Source organism: Notolepis coatsorum (assembly GCF_963971535.1).
Source record: "Notolepis coatsorum genome assembly, contig: SCAFFOLD_1391, whole genome shotgun sequence".
NCBI classification, from domain to species: Eukaryota; Metazoa; Chordata; class Actinopteri; order Aulopiformes; family Paralepididae; genus Notolepis; species Notolepis coatsorum.
The window spans coordinates 23,652-44,138 of NW_028169099.1; the positions used below are offsets into that span (position 1 = coordinate 23,652).

General features: G+C 43.6%; 1 protein-coding gene across 1 annotated transcript in view; it reads left to right on the plus strand.

The window, feature by feature from the left end:
- Positions 1–19,165, plus strand: part of LOC311248787 (arf-GAP with GTPase, ANK repeat and PH domain-containing protein 1-like) — a gene marked incomplete at both ends in the record, with an annotated part of 42,143 nt that extends 22,978 nt beyond the window's left edge. Inside the window, 9 exons of the mRNA XM_084339615.1 lie at positions 510–597; positions 1,500–1,585; positions 6,218–6,353; positions 7,618–7,752; positions 9,953–10,074; positions 11,256–11,423; positions 14,814–14,888; positions 17,419–17,523; positions 18,973–19,165. Coding sequence (XP_084195741.1) covers positions 510–597; positions 1,500–1,585; positions 6,218–6,353; positions 7,618–7,752; positions 9,953–10,074; positions 11,256–11,423; positions 14,814–14,888; positions 17,419–17,523; positions 18,973–19,165 — 1,108 coding nt within the window. The remainder of the gene's footprint in view (positions 1–509; positions 598–1,499; positions 1,586–6,217; positions 6,354–7,617; positions 7,753–9,952; positions 10,075–11,255; positions 11,424–14,813; positions 14,889–17,418; positions 17,524–18,972) is intronic.
- Positions 19,166–20,487: the final 1,322 nt, after the last annotated feature.

A 20,487-nucleotide genomic window follows, 5' to 3' on the forward strand; every position in this document is an offset into this window, starting at 1 on the left:
GGAGGGGGGAGGGGAGGTACAGGTATGGGCAGGGTAATAGAAGAAAGACATAAATATAGGCAATACAATTAGATCTGAGTGTAAACATGTGAAAAATAAACAGTGTAAACAAAGGTGCAGATGAGGGTCTGTATGTATGTTGTATGTATGTATGTATGTATGTATGTATGTATGTATGTATGTATGTATGTATGTATGTATGTATGTATGTATGTATGTATGTATGTTACAATAGATATAGGCAATAAGACATTTTAATCTGAATATAGTATACTATGAGTAAAAGTAAACAGTAAACAGTAAGGCGCAGTATACACAAGGTACACTAACTGGCACGATATACGTCATACGTTGTAGTCCGTGCAGGTTTTGGTGGTTAAGAGTCAGACACACTTAGTGTCTCGTATTGTTGTGAGGAAATGACAGCACACAGGCTCACCCTGAGTCAAGCTGATGTTTGTGTTCATGTAAATTCACTTCCTTCCTCATTGCCTGTTTGAATCTCTCAGGGGATGCTGGGAAGTCTTAAGAGCGGCAAGTCAGCGCTGGTGAACAAATACATCACAGGAAGTTACGCTGCTCTGGAGAAGCCAGATGGTAAGACGAATAAAAACAAAAAAACGCTATTGTTATCTGACAGCTTTATCACTATTGTTATCTGACAGCTTTATCACTATTATTAGCTGACAGCTTTATCACTATTATTATCTGTCAGCTTTATTATTATCATCTGACAGCTTTAACACTATTATCATCTGACAGCTTTAACACTATTATTATGACAGCTTCATCACTATTATTATTATTATTATTATTATTATTATTATTATATTATTATTATTATTATTATTATTATTATTATTATTATTATTATTATTATTATTATCATTATTATTATTATTATTATTATCTGACAGCTTTAACACTATTATTATCTGACAGCTTTAACACTATTATTATGACAGCTTCATCACTATTATTATTATTATTATTATTATTATTATTATTATTATTATTATTATTATTATTATTATTATTATTATTATTATTATTATTTTATTATTATTATTATTATTATTATTATATTATTATTATTATTATTATTATTATTATTATTATTATTATTATTATTATTATTATTATATTATTATTATTATTATTATTATTATTTATTATTATTATTATTATTATTATTATTATTATTATTATTATTATTATTATTATGACAGCTTTAACACTATTATTATCTGGCAAGATGGGGCTGGAGGAAAACACCGACCTCAAGTAATTACGGCTCCCGTATTGGAAGCATGTTCGACAGCCTGACAACTCAGAGATAATATTTCCCAACGTGTTGTGTCTCCTAGATTAGAACGATGGGTGTGTCCTGGCTGTGCTGATGAATGTCCTGGCTGTGCTGATGAATGTCCTGTCTGTGCTGATGAGGGACCTGTCTGAGCTGACCTTTGACCTGTCTGTCACGGTGTCCTCTCTCTCAGGTGGCAGGTATAAGAAGGAGGTGCTGGTGGACGGACAGTGTCACTTGCTGCTGATCAGAGAGGAAGCTGGGCCTCCTGACACACAGGTTGGTTGGTCGCTTTATCTGTGTGTGTGTGTGTGTGTGTGTGTGTGTGTGTGTGTGTGTGTGTGTGTGTGTGTGTGTGTGTGTGTGTGTGTGTGTGTGTGTGTGTGTGTGTGTGTGTGTGTGTGTGTGTGTGTGTGTGTGTTAGTGTGTGTGTATATGTGTGTGTGTATATGTGTGTGCGTATGTTAGTATGTGTGTATATGTGTGAGTGAGTGTGTGTGTATGTATGTGTGTATGTGTGTATATGTGTGAGAGTGTGTGTGTATATGTGTGAGTGTGTGTGTTAGTGTGTGAGTGTGCGTGTGAACGTGTGTGTGTGTGTTAGTGTGTGTGTGTATGAGTGTGTGCGTGTGTGTGACAGTCAAGTCAAGTCAAGTCAAGAGTTTAATTGTCACGGCATACAAGTATACACACAGTGAGAGTGTGTGTGTGTGTGTGTGTGTGTGTGTTAGTGTGTGAGGTGTGTGTATGCATGCGTTGTTTTTCTGTCACACACACACACACACACACACACACACACACACACACACACACACACACACACACACACACACACACACACACACACACACACAGGACAGACAGCGTACTCAGCAATGTTTCCTTTATGGAGGCATTAGTGTTGCTTAGAGGAGAGCAGGGAGACACCGGAGAAAAAGGCTCTGGAAGGATTCAAGCCGTAGCCACTAAAGCACTACATCAGTGTCAGAGACACCTCCTCGACCATACAGATGTGATTCAACCATATACAGGTACAGATGTGATTCAACCATATACAGGTACAGATGTGATTCAACCATATACAGGTACAGATGTGATTCAACCATACAGGTACAGATGTGATTCAACCATACAGGTACAGATGTGATTCAACCATACAGGTACAGATGTGATTCAACCATAATACAGGTACAGATGTGATTCAACCACACAGGTACAGATGTGATTCAACCATACAGGTACAGATGTGATTCAACCATACAGGTACAGATGTGATTCAACCATAATACAGGTACAGATGTGATTCAACCATACAGGTACAGATGTGATTCAACCATACAGGTACAGATGTGATTCAACCATAATACAGGTACAGATGTGATTCAACCATACAGGTACAGATGTGATTCAACCATACAGGTACAGATGTGATTCAACCATACAGGTACAGATGTGATTCATCCATATACAGGTACAGATGTGATTCAACCACACAGGTACAGATGTGATTCAACCATACAGGTACAGATGTGATTCATCCATATACAGGTACAGATGTGATTCAACCACACAGGTACAGATGTGATTCAACCATACAGGTACAGATGTGATTCATCCATATACAGGTACAGATGTGATTCAACCACACAGGTACAGATGTGATTCAACCATACAGGTACAGATGTGATTCAACCATATACAGGTACAGATGTGATTCAACCATACAGGTACAGATGTGATTCAACCATATACAGGTACAGATGTGATTCAACCATATACAGGTACAGATGTGATTCAACCACACAGGTACAGATGTGATTCAACCATATACAGGTACAGATGTGATTCAACCATAATACAGGTACAGATGTGATTCAACCATATACAGGTACAGATGTGATTCAACCATACAGGTACAGATGTGATTCAACCATACAGGTACAGATGTGATTCAACCATACAGGTACAGATGTGGCTTTGAATCTGACAGCTCGGGCCCCGTTCCCCGTACCTGGATAACTGAGTTAGCCGGATAACTTTCGGGTAATTCTGACTTAAGCCGGACTTTCCGATTCCCCGTACCTGGATTTTCCAAATCACCATGACAACAGATCCAAAAGTTTGAGCCTGGTCGAAAGCAGAGTTTAAGTTCAAGTTAGCCTGAACCATCGCCACGCCCCCGCAAAAAAGTGACAGCCCGTTTCCTGAAATTATTCCCACAGTCTACGATCTGCATTATACCATTCTGAATTACGTTTTTGTGCTCCATTCTTCCAGAGGGGGCTTTTGAAATGTAAAATAGACCCAAAATGCTGATACTAAATTCACTTTGTCCTAAATAATGCACGTTATATATACCATGGCGCTCGCTCGGTGCGATGTACACATTATGACGTGGTTATTTTAATTGTAACTGGGATTAAGATGTCTGATGAGATGCGCTGTTTGACGGATTTGAGAAATTGAATGAGCCGTTGACGTCACATTAATGAATGAGGATAAAGAAATAAAACTTCATTCAAAATAAAGAATATTCTAAACACGGGTCTCTCGTTCATTAATGTATAAACAATGAATTTATCCCATCTGGCACAGTGGCGCAGCGGTAGTGCTCAAGCCTGCCAACCCAGCGACCGGTGTTCAAAACCCTGCGTTTCCAATATAATTTTTTTGAATATAATATTAATGATTATACGCCAAAGTAGCCTGGTTTTAAGTTAAAATATTATAAATCTACATGCATTGAGGATGTCATTCTTTATATAGCTCTCAACGTGCACCAAATTGAATTATTCCTATATTGCAAAAAGAAGGAAAAGACTAGGGTTTCGAACCCCGGTCGTCTGCGTGAAAGTCAAAAGAACAACCCGTTAGACCACAGTGGAGATAAGTTAAAGATCGACTATACATCAATCAATGGGTAAGAGAGCCGTATCGTAATTCTGTATAACAGTTTAACTAATTATTTTCGCTAGCAAGATCTCATTTGATTATTCAATCCAGCAGGCAAGTTTAAAGAAATATAATCTGATTGATTGAGGTAATGAGGGACTTAAAATTAGCCTATAGATAACGCATTTAACTTGTCGGCGAGGCGATTGAGCCGTATTGCAATCTGTCAATAAAGTTTTAAATCAATTAATCAATCAATGCCGTTAGAGAATCAGGATCTCTGCCATCGATACGTGCTGGCTTTTCACCTGAAGCGGCCGCGCGCACTTAGCCTGGGTCTCAAGTCTGAATCGAGTTAACGAGACTGAATCCACCTTCGAGGAACAGGAAAATCCCGGCTTCAAACATCGGGTTAACTGAATCTGGATAATGGGACTCTTGATCGACTTAGTTGAACCACGTACGAGAAACAGGGCCCTAGGTATAGAGATGCACGGTACAGTGCAGAGGAACATCACAACAACAACAACAACAACAACAACAACAACAACAACAGACACCAGACTGAACATCAGTCAATCATTTATCTACGTCCAAATACAATTACAAGCAGGCAAGGAACATACTTTATAAACACAGTCAAATATTACAATTTACATTTAGTAATTTTTAGCTGACGCGTTTATCCAAAGCGACTTACAGATTATGAACAACAGGTCAGCAGGAAGGATACAACTCTGGCAGCTAGGGGTCAGTGGCGTTGTTCGTCAAACAGTGTCGAGCTTGAGTGCTACACTCTGAGTGCATAGTAGTAGAGACATATTTGCAAGTTGTATTATAAGTAGGGCTGTCAGTTTATCGCGTTAATTAGATTAATTAATTACACAGCAAATTATCACGTTATGAAAATTTACTCAAAATTAATTTAAAAAAAAAATATATATAAAAGTGAATGTTAAAGTGAGTGTGTGCATGTGGATGTGTGTGTGCATTGCAATGAACGTAGACGGATGGGTCTCTGTGTGCTCGTCCGGCAGCGTGGCTACATGAGTAGAGCTCCGGACTCATGATCGGAAGATCACCGGTTGTTCGAGCCCCGGTCAAGGCCGTTGTCGGAAAGTGGTGTTGTTGTCCAGCAGGGGGTGACAATGCCCCCTGTTACGGTGATTAGGGACACCGTATAGCTGCGAATGCCGTCCTCCGGATGAGACGCTAAAAAAACAGAGGTCCTGACTGAATTCGGTCGTTAAAGAACCCAGGACGCCTATCGCAAAGAGTAGGGGGTTCCCCGACGTTCCTGGCCAAATTCCCAATCAGGTCTCTGACATCAAGGCCACCTAATCATCCCTCTCCCGTTAATTGGCTGATATCAATCCCTGTCCCCTGAGCCGTTCAGCCATTGTGCAGTAGTGTGATGTGTGCCTGGTGCCAGTGTTGGGTGCTATACCAGTGGTGGTGAAGGAGGCAATTTCCACTGTCAAGTCAAGTCAAGTCAAGAGTTTTATTTGTCACGGCATACAAGTATACAATGAAATGCGGGTGGTCTTGCCCGCAACGATGTGCAATACAGTGGTACAACATATAATAGAATCCAATAAAAAACAACATTGTGCAATAAACAGGTAACAGGTAACATGGTGTGACATCTCAGTATCTGTACATAGTTATTTACAGAGCATATAGGACATGCTAGGTAGCTTTGGTAGTGCAATACACTGTTACTGTTGTTATACTAATTTAAAGTGGCCTTTCCTTTTTTGGCCATAAGTGTGGGCGTGTGCGGCATGAGTGTGTGCCCGCTCATGTTAAAGTGTTAAAGTGGCTGCTAGTGTGTGAGCGTGCACAGCGTGCGTGTCGTGTGTGTGCTCATGTGTGCTTGTGTGTGGATAGTTCAGTGTTCTGTGGCACTCAGTGTTCATTGTTCAAGGCTCTTGTGGGGAGCGCTTTGAGTGTCTAGAAAAGCGCTATATATAAATGTAATGATCATTCATTCATTCACGCTGACGTCCCCTCCTCCAGTTCAGCAGCTGGGTGGACGCTGTGATCCTGGTGTTCAGCCTGGAGAGCGAGGCCAGCTTCCAGGAGGTGTACCAGCTCTTCAGCCAGCTCCACGCCCACCGCCCAGACATCCCCACCATAGTGGTGGGCACCCAAGGTCAGCATCTCAACCACAACACGCCCCCCAAGTCAAATAAGATAAGATAAGATAAATGGTAAATGGACTGCATTCATATAGCAGCTTTTATCCAAAGCACTTTACAATGTTGTTCCTCACATTTTACCAACTCACTCACACATTCACACGCCGACGGCAGAGGCTTTGATTGATTGATTGATTGATTGAAAACTTTATTAACAGATTGCAGAATGGGTACAATACAGTACGGCTCAATACACACAATTGTTAAGGGGATGCAGACCAGAGAAATACTTTTGTCTTGTTTACATCAGGGTCCCCCATTTTCAATTCATCAGGACATATATGACATACATGACATACAGATAGACAGTACTGCTACATCTATACATTTATGACATACCAGATTTGCAAATACAGTACTGTTTGTGATACAAAAAGAGTCCAGAAAAGGGAGTATATACATTTGACGTAAAAAAAACTGTACATTGGAGGAGGTTGGGTGGGGTTGGGGGGGGGGGGGGGGGGGGGGGGGGGGGGGTTGGTTGGGGGGAAACACTGTACAACTGTACAAGCAAAACTGTACATTGGAATATTGACAACCATACTAGGTAAGTTACTGTACATTGGAGGGGGTTGGGTTAGGACATTTACAGGGGCCAGTTTCGAATTACAGTCTCCCGTAGGTGTTCCTTGAGAGTGGTTTTGAAAGTGGGTAGTGATTCACATTCCTTTACAGCTGTGGGTAGGGCGTTCCACATTGATGTGGCATAATTGCAAAACGTGTTCGACCATGCAAGGTGCCGCCCGGCTCATCGGGAGCAATTAGGGGGTTAAGTGTCTTGCTCAAGGACACTTCGACACGCTGCCCGGGAGGAGCGGGAATCGAACCGGGTATACCTTCCAATTACCGGACGACCGCTCTACCTCCTGAGCCACTGTCACCCCCCTACACTGACTTAACCCCTAACTGCTCCCGATGACCAGGCTGGCACCTTGCACGGTACAGTCGCCTCCGCCGTCGGTGAGTGAGCGGGTGAATGTGAGGCCTATAAGCTGTAAAGTAAAGCGCTTTGGATAAAAGCACTATATGAATGCAGTCCATTTACCAGTCACAGCTGGAGGTGGTCCCCAGGCGCTGCCCACTGTGTGGCTGCCCACTGCCTGGACAGGATGGGTCAAACACGGAGGGTGGATTTCCCAGAGGGGATTAATGCAATTAAGTCTTCTTCTTCTTATAATGTATCTGAATCGTCTACTCTCGTCCTTTTTATTGCTTCAGATAAAATCAGCAGCGGCAACCCTCGCGTGATCGAGGACCAGAGAGCCAGGCAGCTGTGTATCGACGTGCGCCACTCGCTCTTCTACGAGACCTGCGCCACCTACGGGTTCAATGTGGATCGTGTCTTTTCTGAGGGTGAGTTCCCACCCACAAAAAAAGCCCTGTTGATGTTTAATGAAGGTGATCTGCCTTGACATTAGGGTTGGGCACCGAGAACCGGTTCTAATAGGAACCGGTTCCTAACTTCCGGTTCTGGAACCTGAAGTAACATATTTGCATTTCGATTCTTAATTTCGATTCTTAAAAAAAATTATATATATATATGTTTTTACTTTGTTAATTAATACCCTAGTTACGGTACAGCAACCAAATTAAACTGTATCAAGTCAACTGACAATGTGAATAGTATGAAAAAAATTCAAGATTTTTCAAAAAAAAATAAAACTCCTGCGAAATAAGCTGTGACCTGTTTTGACCTGCACCTCAACAAATCGGAATCGAGAATCGTTTAGAACAGGAATCGAAATGGAGAATCGGAACCCCGGAATCGTTCAAATCCAAACGATGCCCAACCCTACTTGACATAACTAAAGGAAGAAGTTGTAGCAAGTTGTAGCATCCAGGCCATCAGGATGCTAAACGCTAAATGACAATAACACTATGTAACAAACCATCAAATACACTCACAGCACACACATCCACACGCACACACTCACTTTAAACAAACAACTCACTGCAGCACCCACTTTACCCACTTTAGACACTTAACACACTTTATATTTATTGGTAAAGAATTTGCACTACAACTCATACCTCATCACACCTTACTGTAAATTGTACCTCATCCCATTTCTGCATTGTACTGTATATTGTATTGTAACTCAGTTACCTTTCTACTCTGCATTGTATATTGCATATATGTATATTGAACACTTCTGTCTACGTACTTGACTTCTATTTTATACTTATTATACTTATTTTATACTTATCTATTTTTATCTAGCACAATCTCTGGAGCAAAACGGAAAGAAGCATTTTATATAAAAGTACTCTGTATTTTTGTATGACAACTAATAAAGAAACTTGAACTCAACTAACCGCCTCGGACAGTCCTTCATACCAGCGGCCATCAGGCTCCACAACAGGGGGCAGCGACTAGCAGCCTCCAGGCTCCACAACAGGGGGCAGCGACTAGCAGCCTCCAGGCTCCACAACAGGGGGCAGCGACTAGCGGCCTCCAGGCTCCACAACAGGGGGCAGTGACTAGCAGCCTCCAGGCTCCACAACAGGGGGCAGCGACTAGCGGCCTCCAGGCTCCACAACAGGGGGCAGCGACTAGCGGCCTCCAGGCTCCACAACAGGGGGCAGCGACTAGCGGCCTCCAGGCTCCACAACAGGGGGCAGCGACTAGCGGCCTCCAGGCTCCACAACAGGGGGCAGCGACTAGCGGCCTCCAGGCTCCACAACAGGGGGCAGCGACTAGCGGCCTCCAGGCTCCACAACAGGGGGCAGCGACTAGCGGCCTCCAGGCTCCACAACAGGGGGCAGCGACTAGCAGCCTCCAGGCTCCACAACAGGGGGCAGGGACTAGCAGCCTCCAGGCTCCACAACAGGGGGCAGCGACTAGCAGCCTCCAGGCTCCACAACAGGGGGCAGCGACTAGCGGCCTCCAGGCTCCACAACAGGGGGCAGCGACTAGCAGCCTCCAGGCTCCACAACAGGGGGCAGCGACTAGCGGCCTCCAGGCTCCACAACAGGGGGCAGAGACTAGCGGCCTCCAGGCTCCACAACAGGGGGCAGAGACTAGCGGCCTCCAGGCTCCACAACAGGGGGCAGCGACTAGCGGCCTCCAGGCTCCACAACAGGGGGCAGCGACAGCGACTGCTACCAGACATTGACCTGGGACTTATAGGAACCCAAGGAGGACAACCTACACTACCTTAGGCATACTGCACCCTATGTGGATACTGTGATACTGTGAATAATGTATATTTCAGTGGATACCGTGATACTGTGAATAATGTATGTACTCAGTAGATAGTAAATTATAACACTACCTCATGCATACTGCACCTTATGTGACACTGTGAATAATGTGAATATTCCTCAGCTAGTCAGATAGTAAATTATATTGACCATATTGATCAAATTGTTTACACTGCCTGTGTTGTTTTTTACTACCTGTATACTGTGTTGTTTTACTACCTGTACCCCCCCCCCCTCCCCCCCATGCTGCTATGATGCCTGAATTTCCCCAAGGGGATCAATAAAGGAATATCTTATCTTATCTTAACTTGAACTTGTGGTGACCGTTGTCTTGTCGTTGCCTCCCAAGCCGCCCAGAAGATACTTGCCCAGAAGAAGCAAGCGGCTCTGCTGGCCTCCTGCAAGTCTCTGCCCAACTCCCCCAGTCACTCCGGAGGCTCCACCCCCGGGTCCGCGTCATTCCCTGGACACGTAAGACTCTAAAACAAACACACACACGTATACTCCTGTCGTCTGGTGAAATATACTGCTGCCGTCTGGTGAAATATACTGCTGCCGTCTGGTGAAATATACTGCTGCCGTCTGGTGAAATATACTGCTGCCGTCTCGTGAAACTATTGGGAGGGAAGCTCAACCTCGAGGAAAGAACAATGTTTTTCAAACGGACATTTCTTTTCATTTAATTTCAAACCTTTATTTAAACTCAAAAGGCAACTCAGGTTCCCTCATTTACAGTCACGTCGAGTGTAGATACAGAAATGAGACAACAAGACGAGGCAAAGAGCAAGGATGACGAGTACAACTTGATTAACAAAGGTTTTAAACTCTTAGGAGAGAATTTCTATTGTGATTTTTCAAATGTACTCTTAGAACGTGCACTTTGTAGAAGTAGTGTATACCTTAACTTAACTTAACGTAACCTTAATGGCATTATTATTATTTATTATTATTATTATTATTATTATTATTATTATTATTATTATTATTATTATTATTATTATTATTATTATTATTATTATTATTATTATTATTATTATTGTTTATTTTACACCATAGCTGATTAAACAAAACAAAATAGGCAGTTCAAAAACGTACTTGCAACGGTAAGCATTCATACAAGACATCCATCCATCCATCCATCCATCCATCCATCCATCCATCCATCCATCCATCCATCCATCCATCCATCCATCCATCCATCCATCCATCCATCCATCCATCCATCCATCCATCCATCCATCCATCCATCCATCCATCCATCCATCCATCCATCCATCCATCCATCCCAACTCCATGGTCATTATGATGTCACCTGTCACATGTTCATAGTACCACAGATGGTGACGACCAAAGATAAAGTGTCAATCAACATCCCATCTTTTGGTTGAATTCTTTAGATTTTTTGTGTTTCATCTCATGGCATAAGTTTCACTCCATTATCTCTCTCTCTCTCTCTCTCTCTCTGTGTCTCTCTCTCTCTCTCTCTCTCTCTCTCTCTCTCTCTCTCTCTCTTTCTTCCTCTCTCTATGCCCCCTCTCTCTCTTTCTCCCTCTCTTTCTCTCCATCTCCACCTTCGCCTCTTCCGTCCCCATCTCCCTCCCTCCTCCCTCCTCCCTCCTCTTCCCTCCTCCGTCCGTCCGCTCGTCTCTCAGGCCAGTAACGGTCAGGGTTTTGACTACCCCTCCTCCCTGCCCTCCACCCCGCTGGTGGGCCACAGAGAGCTGCGGGTGGCGTCGGGGGGAGGAGGGGGGGAGGGTTCAGGCAGCGTCACCTCCCGCTCTCTGAGGAACCCCCCCACTCGACGCCCCTCCCTCTTCAAGGTCAGTCGTCTCCCGTCGTCCTACGCAGCACGTTGAATTAATTAGTACTACTGAGTAATAGCGCTAATCAGATGTATCTAAAGAGTTGTAGTATTAACATGTACAGTGATACAAGTATAAACACACTATAGTAAGTCATACTGGCCAGCAGCGTAACTAGTAAGAGTGGGTAAGGGGTATGTACATATATAGATATAGTATCTACAGATATGTAACAAGGGTTTTATATGCAGGTATATTCAGACAGATAAATATATATACGGTAAGTATAAATATATATATACGGTATATACAGCATTATTGTACATGCTATCATACAGTGTTTTATGGGTTATATGCAGGTGTATAAGTAGGTATATTATAGAAGGATTATATGCAGGTATATTCAGACAGATAAATATATATACGGTAAGTATATATATATATATGGTATATACAGCATTATTGTACATGCTATCATACAGAGTTATATGGGTTATATGCAGGTGTATAAGTAGGTATACTGAAGGATTATATGCAGGTATATTCAGCCACAGAGAGCCGCGGGTGGGGGGGGGGGGGGGGGGGGGTTCAGGCAGCATCACTTCCTGTTCTCTGAAGAACGTTCCCCATCGACGACCCTCCCGCTGGCCCCCGTGTGACGTCGTCTCTCACAGGCGGGTTCTGTGCAGAACGCTAGCCGATGTCCTCTCTCTGTGTCCACGTCACTCATGCTGTCCCCCATGCTTTCATTTTCATTTCACATCTACATTTAGTCATTTAGCTGATGCTTTTATCCAAAGAGACTTACAAGTTCTGTACAACCAGTCAGCAGGAAGGGAACAACTACGACTAAGATTGTTCATCAAACAGTGTCGAACTTGAGTGCTACGGTCTTGAGTGCATAGTAATATAGACATATTAGCATATAATATAGGCAAGGTAGATGACTTAGGTTAGGTTTTTTCTTCTTCATTTCAGATATTGATTGAAGAAGTGTGTTTTTAGTCAATGGAGGAAGAATTGGGGTTTTCGGCTGTCTGTCCTGACTGTGATGGTTTCAGCTGTCTGTCCTGACTGTGGTGGTTTCAGCTGTCTGTCCTGACTGTGATGGTTTCAGCTGTCCTGACTGTGGTGGTTTCAGCTGTCTGTCCTGACTGTGATGGTTTCAGCTTTCTGTCCTGACTGTGATGGTTTCAGCTGTCTGTCCTGACTGTGGTGGTTTCAGCTGTCTGTCCTGACTGTGATGGTTTCAGCTTTCTGCTGACTGTGATGGTTTCAGCTTTCTGTCCTGACTGTGATGGTTTCAGCTGTCTGTCCTGACTGTGATGGTTTCAGCTGTCCTGACTGTGATGGTTTCAGCTGTCTGACTGTGATGGTTTCAGCTGTCCTGACTGTGATGGTTTCAGCTGTCTGACTGTGATGGTTTCAGCTGTCCTGACTGTGATGGTTTCAGCTTTCTGTCCTGACTGTGATGGTTTCAGCTTTCTGTCCTGACTGTAATGGTTTCAGCTGTCCTGACTGTGATGGTTTCAGCTGTCCTGACTGTGATGGTTTCAGCTGTCCTGACTGTGATGGTTTCAGCTGTCTGTCCTGACTGTGGTGGTTTCAGCTGTGCTGACTGTGATGGTTTCAGCTGTCTGTCCTGACTGTGATGGTTTCAGCTGTCTGTCCTGACTGTGATGGTTTCAGCTGTCCTGACTGATGGTTTCAGCTGTCCTGACTGTGATGGTTTCAGCTGTCCTGACTGTGGTGGTTTCAGCTGTCTGTCCTGACTGTGGTGGTTTCAGCTGTCTGTCCTGACTGTGGTGGTTTCAGCGTTCTGTCCTGACTGTGGTGTTTTCAGCTGTCCTGACTGTGATGGTTTCAGCTGTCTGACTGTGATGGTTTCAGCTGTCCTGACTGTGATGGTTTCAGCTGTCCTGACTGTGATGGTTTCAGCTTTCTGTCCTGACTGTGATGGTTTCAGCTTTCTGTCCTGACTGTAATGGTTTCAGCTGTCCTGACTGTGATGGTTTCAGCTGTCCTGACTGTGATGGTTTCAGCTGTCCTGACTGTGATGGTTTCAGCTGTCTGTCCTGACTGTGGTGGTTTCAGCTGTGCTGACTGTGATGGTTTCAGCTGTCCTGACTGTGATGGTTTCAGCTGTCTGTCCTGACTGTGATGGTTTCAGCTGTCCTGACTGTGATGGTTTCAGCTGTCTGTCCTGACTGTGATGGTTTCAGCTGTCCTGACTGTGATGGTTTCAGCTGTCCTGACTGATGGTTTCAGCTGTCCTGACTGTGATGGTTTCAGCTGTCTGTCCTGACTGTGGTGGTTTCAGCTGTCTGTCCTGACTGTGGTGGTTCCAGCTGTCCTGACTGTGGTGGTTTCAGCTTTCTGTCCTGACTGTGGTGGTTTCAGCTTTCTGTCCTGACTGTGGTGGTTTCAGCTTTCTGTCCTGACTGTGGTGGTTTCAGCTGTCCTGACTGTGATGGTTTCAGCTGTCCTGACTGATGGTTTCAGCTGTCCTGACTGATGGTTTCAGCTGTCCTGACTGTGGTGGTTTCAGCTGTCCTGACTGTGATGGTTTCAGCTGTCTGTCCTGACTGTGATGGTTTCAGCTGTCTGTCCTGACTGTGGTGGTTTCAGCTGTCCTGACTGTGATGGTTTCAGCTGTCTGTCCTGACTGTGGTGGTTTCAGCTGTCCTGACTGTGATGGTTTCAGCTGTCTGTCCTGACTGTAATGGTTTCAGCTGTCCTGACTGTGATGGTTTCAGCTGTCCTGACTGTGGTGGTTTCAGCTGTCCTGACTGTGGTGGTTTCAGCTGTCTGTCCTGACTGTGATGGTTTCAGCTGTCTGTCCTGACTGTGATGGTTTCAGCTGTCTGTCCTGACTGTGATGGTTTCAGCTGTCTGTCCTGACTGTGATGGTTTCAGCTGTCTGTCCTGACTGTGATGGTTTCAGCTGTCCTGACTGTGGTGGTTTCAGCTGTCTGTCCTGACTGTGGTGGTTTCAGCTGTCCTGACTGTGGTGGTTTCAGCTGTCCTGACTGTGATGGTTTCAGCTGTCCTGACTGTGGTGGTTTCAGCTTTCTGTCCTGACTGTGGTGGTTTCAGCTGTCCTGACTGTGATGGTTTCAGCTGTCCTGACTGTGATGGTTTCAGCTGTCCTGACTGTGATGGTTTCAGCTGTCTGTCCTGACTGTGATGGTTTCAGCTGTCTGTCCTGACTGTGATGGTTTCAGCTGTCCTGACTGTGATGGTTTCAGCTTTCTGTCCTGACTGTGATGGTTTCAGCTGTCTGTCCTGACTGTGGTGGTTTCAGCTGTGAATATGATTTCTGTCCTCTGCTCGACTGTATGGACTGTATGTGTCCTAACTCCCTCTCAAATCTCCTAACCTTGTTCCCATGTATCGGACCTCTCTCAGAACCGAGACGCTGACAGAAAAGGCACAGATTCTAAAGGGGAGCAGGGCGGAGGGCGGTCCATCCCCATCAAGCAGGTTGGTTTATTTATATACATTTAATTTATTAATTTTTGAGTAATACCTAAAAATGACTAAAAGATTTGCACTACATCTCTACCTAATTTTTGCATTTATGCTGCATTTTGTACTTTGTAGTTTTGTATATTGTATAGTTCGTATAGTGTTTGGTCTTTTTACTTTTTTTACTGTATGAAGCACAATCTCAGGGGGGGGGCTCATACAGAACCAAGCATTTCACAGCCTCCTGAGAGCAGAGAGCGGCAAGTCACAATAAAGTGAATTTTCACATATCGCAGTGTGCTTGTTGTGCAATATTTTTTTATTATCCAATTCCCAATTCGCCGTCACGGGAGAGAGCGAAAATACACTTTTCTATGTATTTCATCTTACATAAGCGGCACAAAAAAAAAATCTGTTGTTTCATCTTTCAACCTTTCTCAAGGGTGGTCTATTAATAATGTGCGAGAGCTTTCAGCCGGCGGTTTGTTTCCCTCGCCTGAGCCACTCTGTCTGCTCTCTGCTCCACTCGTCACACACTGTGCCCCGTCGTGTCGTGCTCTGAGGGACTCACGAGTTGTGTACAACAGGTCAGCAGGAAGGGCACCACTCTGGCAGCTAAGGGTCAGTGAGATTGTTCGTCAAACAGTGTCGAACTTGAGTGCTACAGTCTTGAGTCCATAGTAGTAAAGACATAATAGCATAGTAGTAAAGACATATTAGCATAGTAGGTAGTAGGCTAATATGGGCATATTAGCATAGTAGTATAGACATTAGCATAGTAGTATAGACATTAGCATAGTAGTATAGACATGAGCATAGTAGTATAGACATATTAGCATAGTATGTAGTAATATAGGCATATTAGCATAGTAGTATAACCATATTAGCATAATAGGTAGTGTCACGTATTTCTGACTATATTCAATATCCAAATTGTCAAGGTTATCAATAATATCAAATAATGAAAGGCAGGAAACGTCTTTCAACGGTTTATTCAAAAGTGAATCAAGCAAATAGTTACAGACAGGAAGGAGTACGTTGCATGGTGGTTCATTGCAACGGGCCACGATTCTAGATTCTGCCCAGAACATACAGTAAAGACTGAGCTTCCTACAGTATATCGTCACTAAGCCAATGAAAATGCTTCTTCAGAAAATGGAATCAGACTGACACTAGACTGAGACAAGTCTATACATGGTGGTTATAGTTAGTAAGACTAGGGTAGGATTACGGCTGAGTCCAACACCTCTCAGTTTAGACAGCGACTCTGAGGCGCTGTTTCAATTCAATTCAATTCAATTCAAAAAACTTTATTAGTCCCGCAAGGGGCAATTTAAGGCATGATACGGCAAAACAGCTACACTATTGATGTGTTGTGTATGTATGGCATTCCCTGCATGATAACACATGTAGTATTTGTCAGCTTTAATACAGTAAATAAGCACATTGTACACACTTGTTTAAGTCATTTACAATAGATACAATTATAGATGGATGGATAGATAGATAGATAGATAGATAGATAGATAGATAGATAGATAGATAGATAGATAGATAGATAGATAGATAGATAGATAGATAGATAGATTGATAGATTGATAGATTGATAGATTGATAGATAGATAGATAGATAGATAGATAGATAGATAGATAGATAGATAGATAGATAGATAGATAGATAGATAGATAGATAGATAGATAGATAGATAGATAGATAGATAGATAGATAGATAGATAGATAGATAGATAGATAGATAGATAGATAGATAGATAGATAGATAGATAGATAGATAGATAGATAGATAGATAGATATGGTCGATTTATAGATAGATACTTTTTTTTTTTATCCACTTTTTCTCCTCCTATTTTTCTGTGTTTTTTCTCCCGTCCCAATTTAGTCGTTATGCCAATTCCCCCCTCCCCTTCCTGGTCGTTGCGCGCATGTGCCCCCCACTGGTCGGTCTAGGGAGCCCTGAAGTCTATCAGATGCTTCCTCCGATACATAATATGAGACAGCCAGCGGCATCTTTTTCACCTGACAGCGAGGACTCTCACTGGGGAAGTGTAACGCGTGGGAGGCTCACACTACCTTACCCAGTTCCTTCCCCCGCTGTGCAGGCGCCCTGACCGACCTGTAGGAGTCGCTGTTTTTACAACGACCAGAATGCCACCCACCGGCCTCCCTCCCGCTGACACTGCCAATTGTGTCAGTATGACGACCGCCCAAGCCGGAGGGACCGCTGACAGCCGGATTCGATACCAGTGTCTCTGCGGTGGTAGACAGACGCTTAGTCCGCTGTGCTACCCGGCCGCCCCATAGATAGATACTTTTATGGATATTCTTTATTAGCAAAAAACCTGCCAAAGTAGTATAGCCATATTAGGCTTGAGCCACTCTGTCCAAGCACTTCTCACTGCTCCACTCCTCCTCACACACTGTGCTCCATTGTGTCGTCGCGCTCTGAGGCCCATAATAGCGGGAGCCGTCACGGAGGGTTTCTGTCGTGTGCTCTTCTCACTGACCTCGCTGTTGTTTCCTGACAGAGTATCTTGTGGAAGCGAAGCGGGAGTTCTCTCAACAAGGAGTGGAAGAAGAAATACGTCACCCTGTCCAACAGCGGCTCTCTGTCGTACCACTCCAGCCCCAGTGTAAGAGAAGCACCCCGCCGGCTCGAGCCCCGGTCCGTACGCTGCGAGTGTACAGTAGCAGAGAGCAGCCCAGCGGGGGGGGGCTAGTATGGGGGGGAGGGGGGAGGAGAGGAGAGTATACGGTATATACAGCATTATTGTACATACTATTATTATTATTATAGTTATATGGGTTATATGCAGGTGTATTATGTAGGTATATAGAAGGATTATATGCAGGTATATTCAGACAGATATCGATATAGATGATCTAGAGATGATAAAGAAAACATTGTTCCTCTGAAAACCTAATCATTATTAACATATAGTTCCTCATTAGTCCTGAGGAACCTAATCATTATTAACATGTAGTTCCTCATTAGTCCTGAGGAACCTAATCATTATTAACATGTAGTTCCTCATTAGTTCTGAGGAACCTAATCATTATTAACATATAGTTCCTCATTAGTCCTGAGGAACCTAATCATTATTAACATGTAGTTCCTCATTAGTTCTGAGGAACCTAATCATTATTAACATGTAGTTCCTCATTAGTTCTGAGGAACCTAATCATTATTAACATGTAGTTCCTCATTCGTTCTGAGGAACCTAATCATTATTAACATGTAGTTCCTCATTAGTTCTGAGGAACCTAATCATTATTAACATGTAGTTCCTCATTAGTTCTGAGGAACCTAATCATTATTAACATGTAGTTCCTCATTAGTTCTGAGGAACCTAATCATTATTAACATGTAGTTCCTCATTAGTTCTGAGGAACCTAATCATTATTAACATGTAGTTCCTCATTAGTTCTGAGGAACCTAATCATTATTAACATGTAGTTCCTCATTAGTTCTGAGGTACCTAATCATTATCAACATATAGTTCCACATTGGTTCCTCATTAGTTCGTTATCACCGTGCCTCCTGAAGTAAAGGGTAAGTAATAGTAGAATATTAGATAACAACAAATATAATATTAAAGGTGTTTTGTTTGGAATATATTAAATGGTATTATTAGGAATGGATCAAGACAAATAAGCTATCCTCAGTATTTTATGGAAAATGATCAAACTATTAGCAATATGGATGATGTGGTTAACAACTTTAATAATTTTTTTGTACATATTGGACCAGAATTAGCGGGAAAAATCCCAGATCCAGTGACTCCTGAAGACATAAATGACAATTATATTGGAATAAATCCTAGTTCAATGTTTCTGGAAGCGGTAGATGAAAATGAAATTATAGAAACTACTAAACAAAGAGAAATGCTTAATTTCTTAACCCTTTCACTACCACACTACAGACGGTTAACCGCGGCAGTGAAAGGGTTAACCTTCTGTAGTGTGGTAGTGAAAGGGTTAACCTTCTGTATTGTCGTCGCAGTGAAAGGGTTAAGCCGTTTGGTAGTGTGGTAGTGAAAGGGTTAAAGTGAGTTGTGTCTCGGGGGTCTCTGTGGTTCCAGGACTACAAGCAGAACGTCCACGGGAAGGAGATCGACCTGCTGCGGGTGACGGTCAAGGTCCCCGGGAAACGTCCCCCGAGGGCCGTGGCCCCGACGGTCCCCTCCTCCGGCCCCTCCCCCCTCCCCACGCCGACGGCGCCCGGAGTGAACGGGGTGTCCAAGGACGTGGCGGCCGCTGACGGCGCCGGTACAGGTACAGACCCCGCGCGCTCGAGTCCCGGGGGGCCTCCACCCAAGACATGCATAGTCCACTGATAGTCACGGGACTTTCTATAATATAATAATAATAATAATAATAATAATAATAATAATAATAATAATAATAATAATAATAATAATAATAATAATAATAATAATAATAATAATAATAATACACTTTATTTGTATAGCACCTTTCTTACAAGAATTGCAGCTCAAAGTGCTTGACAGCAGCAAAAAAAAGACAGAGATACAAAATTGGCATAACATGAGCACAAAATGTAAAAAAAAAAGTGCAGTCATATAGTAGTAAAATAGATAAAGTACAAAATAGACAGCAGCAAAACAGACGAAGTCATGGTAAGGCATATAGCACATTAAATCACATCGCTTTTCACACTAGGATCTAACGTCCCAATAGGCCTCTTTGTTTACGGTTTGACATCTGTAGCTTTAGTGATTTATGATCGCAGGGACTTTAACCCACAGAGCCTTTAACCCACAGGGCCTTTAACCCACAGAGCCTTTAACCCACAGGGCCTTTAACCCACAGGGCCTTTAACCCACAGGGCCTTTAACCCACAGGGCCTTTAACCCACAGGGCCTTTAATCCACAGAGCCTTTAACCCACAGGGCCTTTAACCCACAGAGCCTTTAACCCACAGGGCCTTTAATCCACAGAGCCTTTAACCCACAGGGCCTTTAACCCACAGGGCCTTTAACCCACAGAGCCTTTAACCCACAGGGCCTTTAACAGGGCCTTTAACCCACAGAGCCTTTAACCCACAGGACCTTTAACACACAGGGCCTTTAACCCACAGAGCCTTTAACCCACAGGACCTTTAACACACAGGGCCTTTAACCCACAGAGCCTTTAACACACAGGGCCTTTAACCCACAGGGCCTTTAACCCACAGGGCCTTTAACCCACAGGGCCTTTAACCCACAGGGCCTTTAACACACAGGGCCTTTAACCCACAGAGCCTTTAACCCACAGAGCCTTTAACCCACAGGGCCTTTAACCCACAGGGCCTTTAACACACAGGGCCTTTAACCCACAGGGCCTTTAACCCACAGGGCCTTTAACCCACAGGACCTCCTTTAACCCACAGGGCCTTTAACACACAGGGCCTTTAACACACAGGGCCTTTAACCCACAGGACCTCCTTTAACCCACAGGGCCTTTAACCCACAGGACCTTTAACCCACAGGACCTCCTTTAACCCACAGGACCTTTAACCCACAGGACCTTTAACCCACAGGACCTTTAACCCACAGGACCTTTAACCCACAGGACCTCCTTTAACCCACAGGACC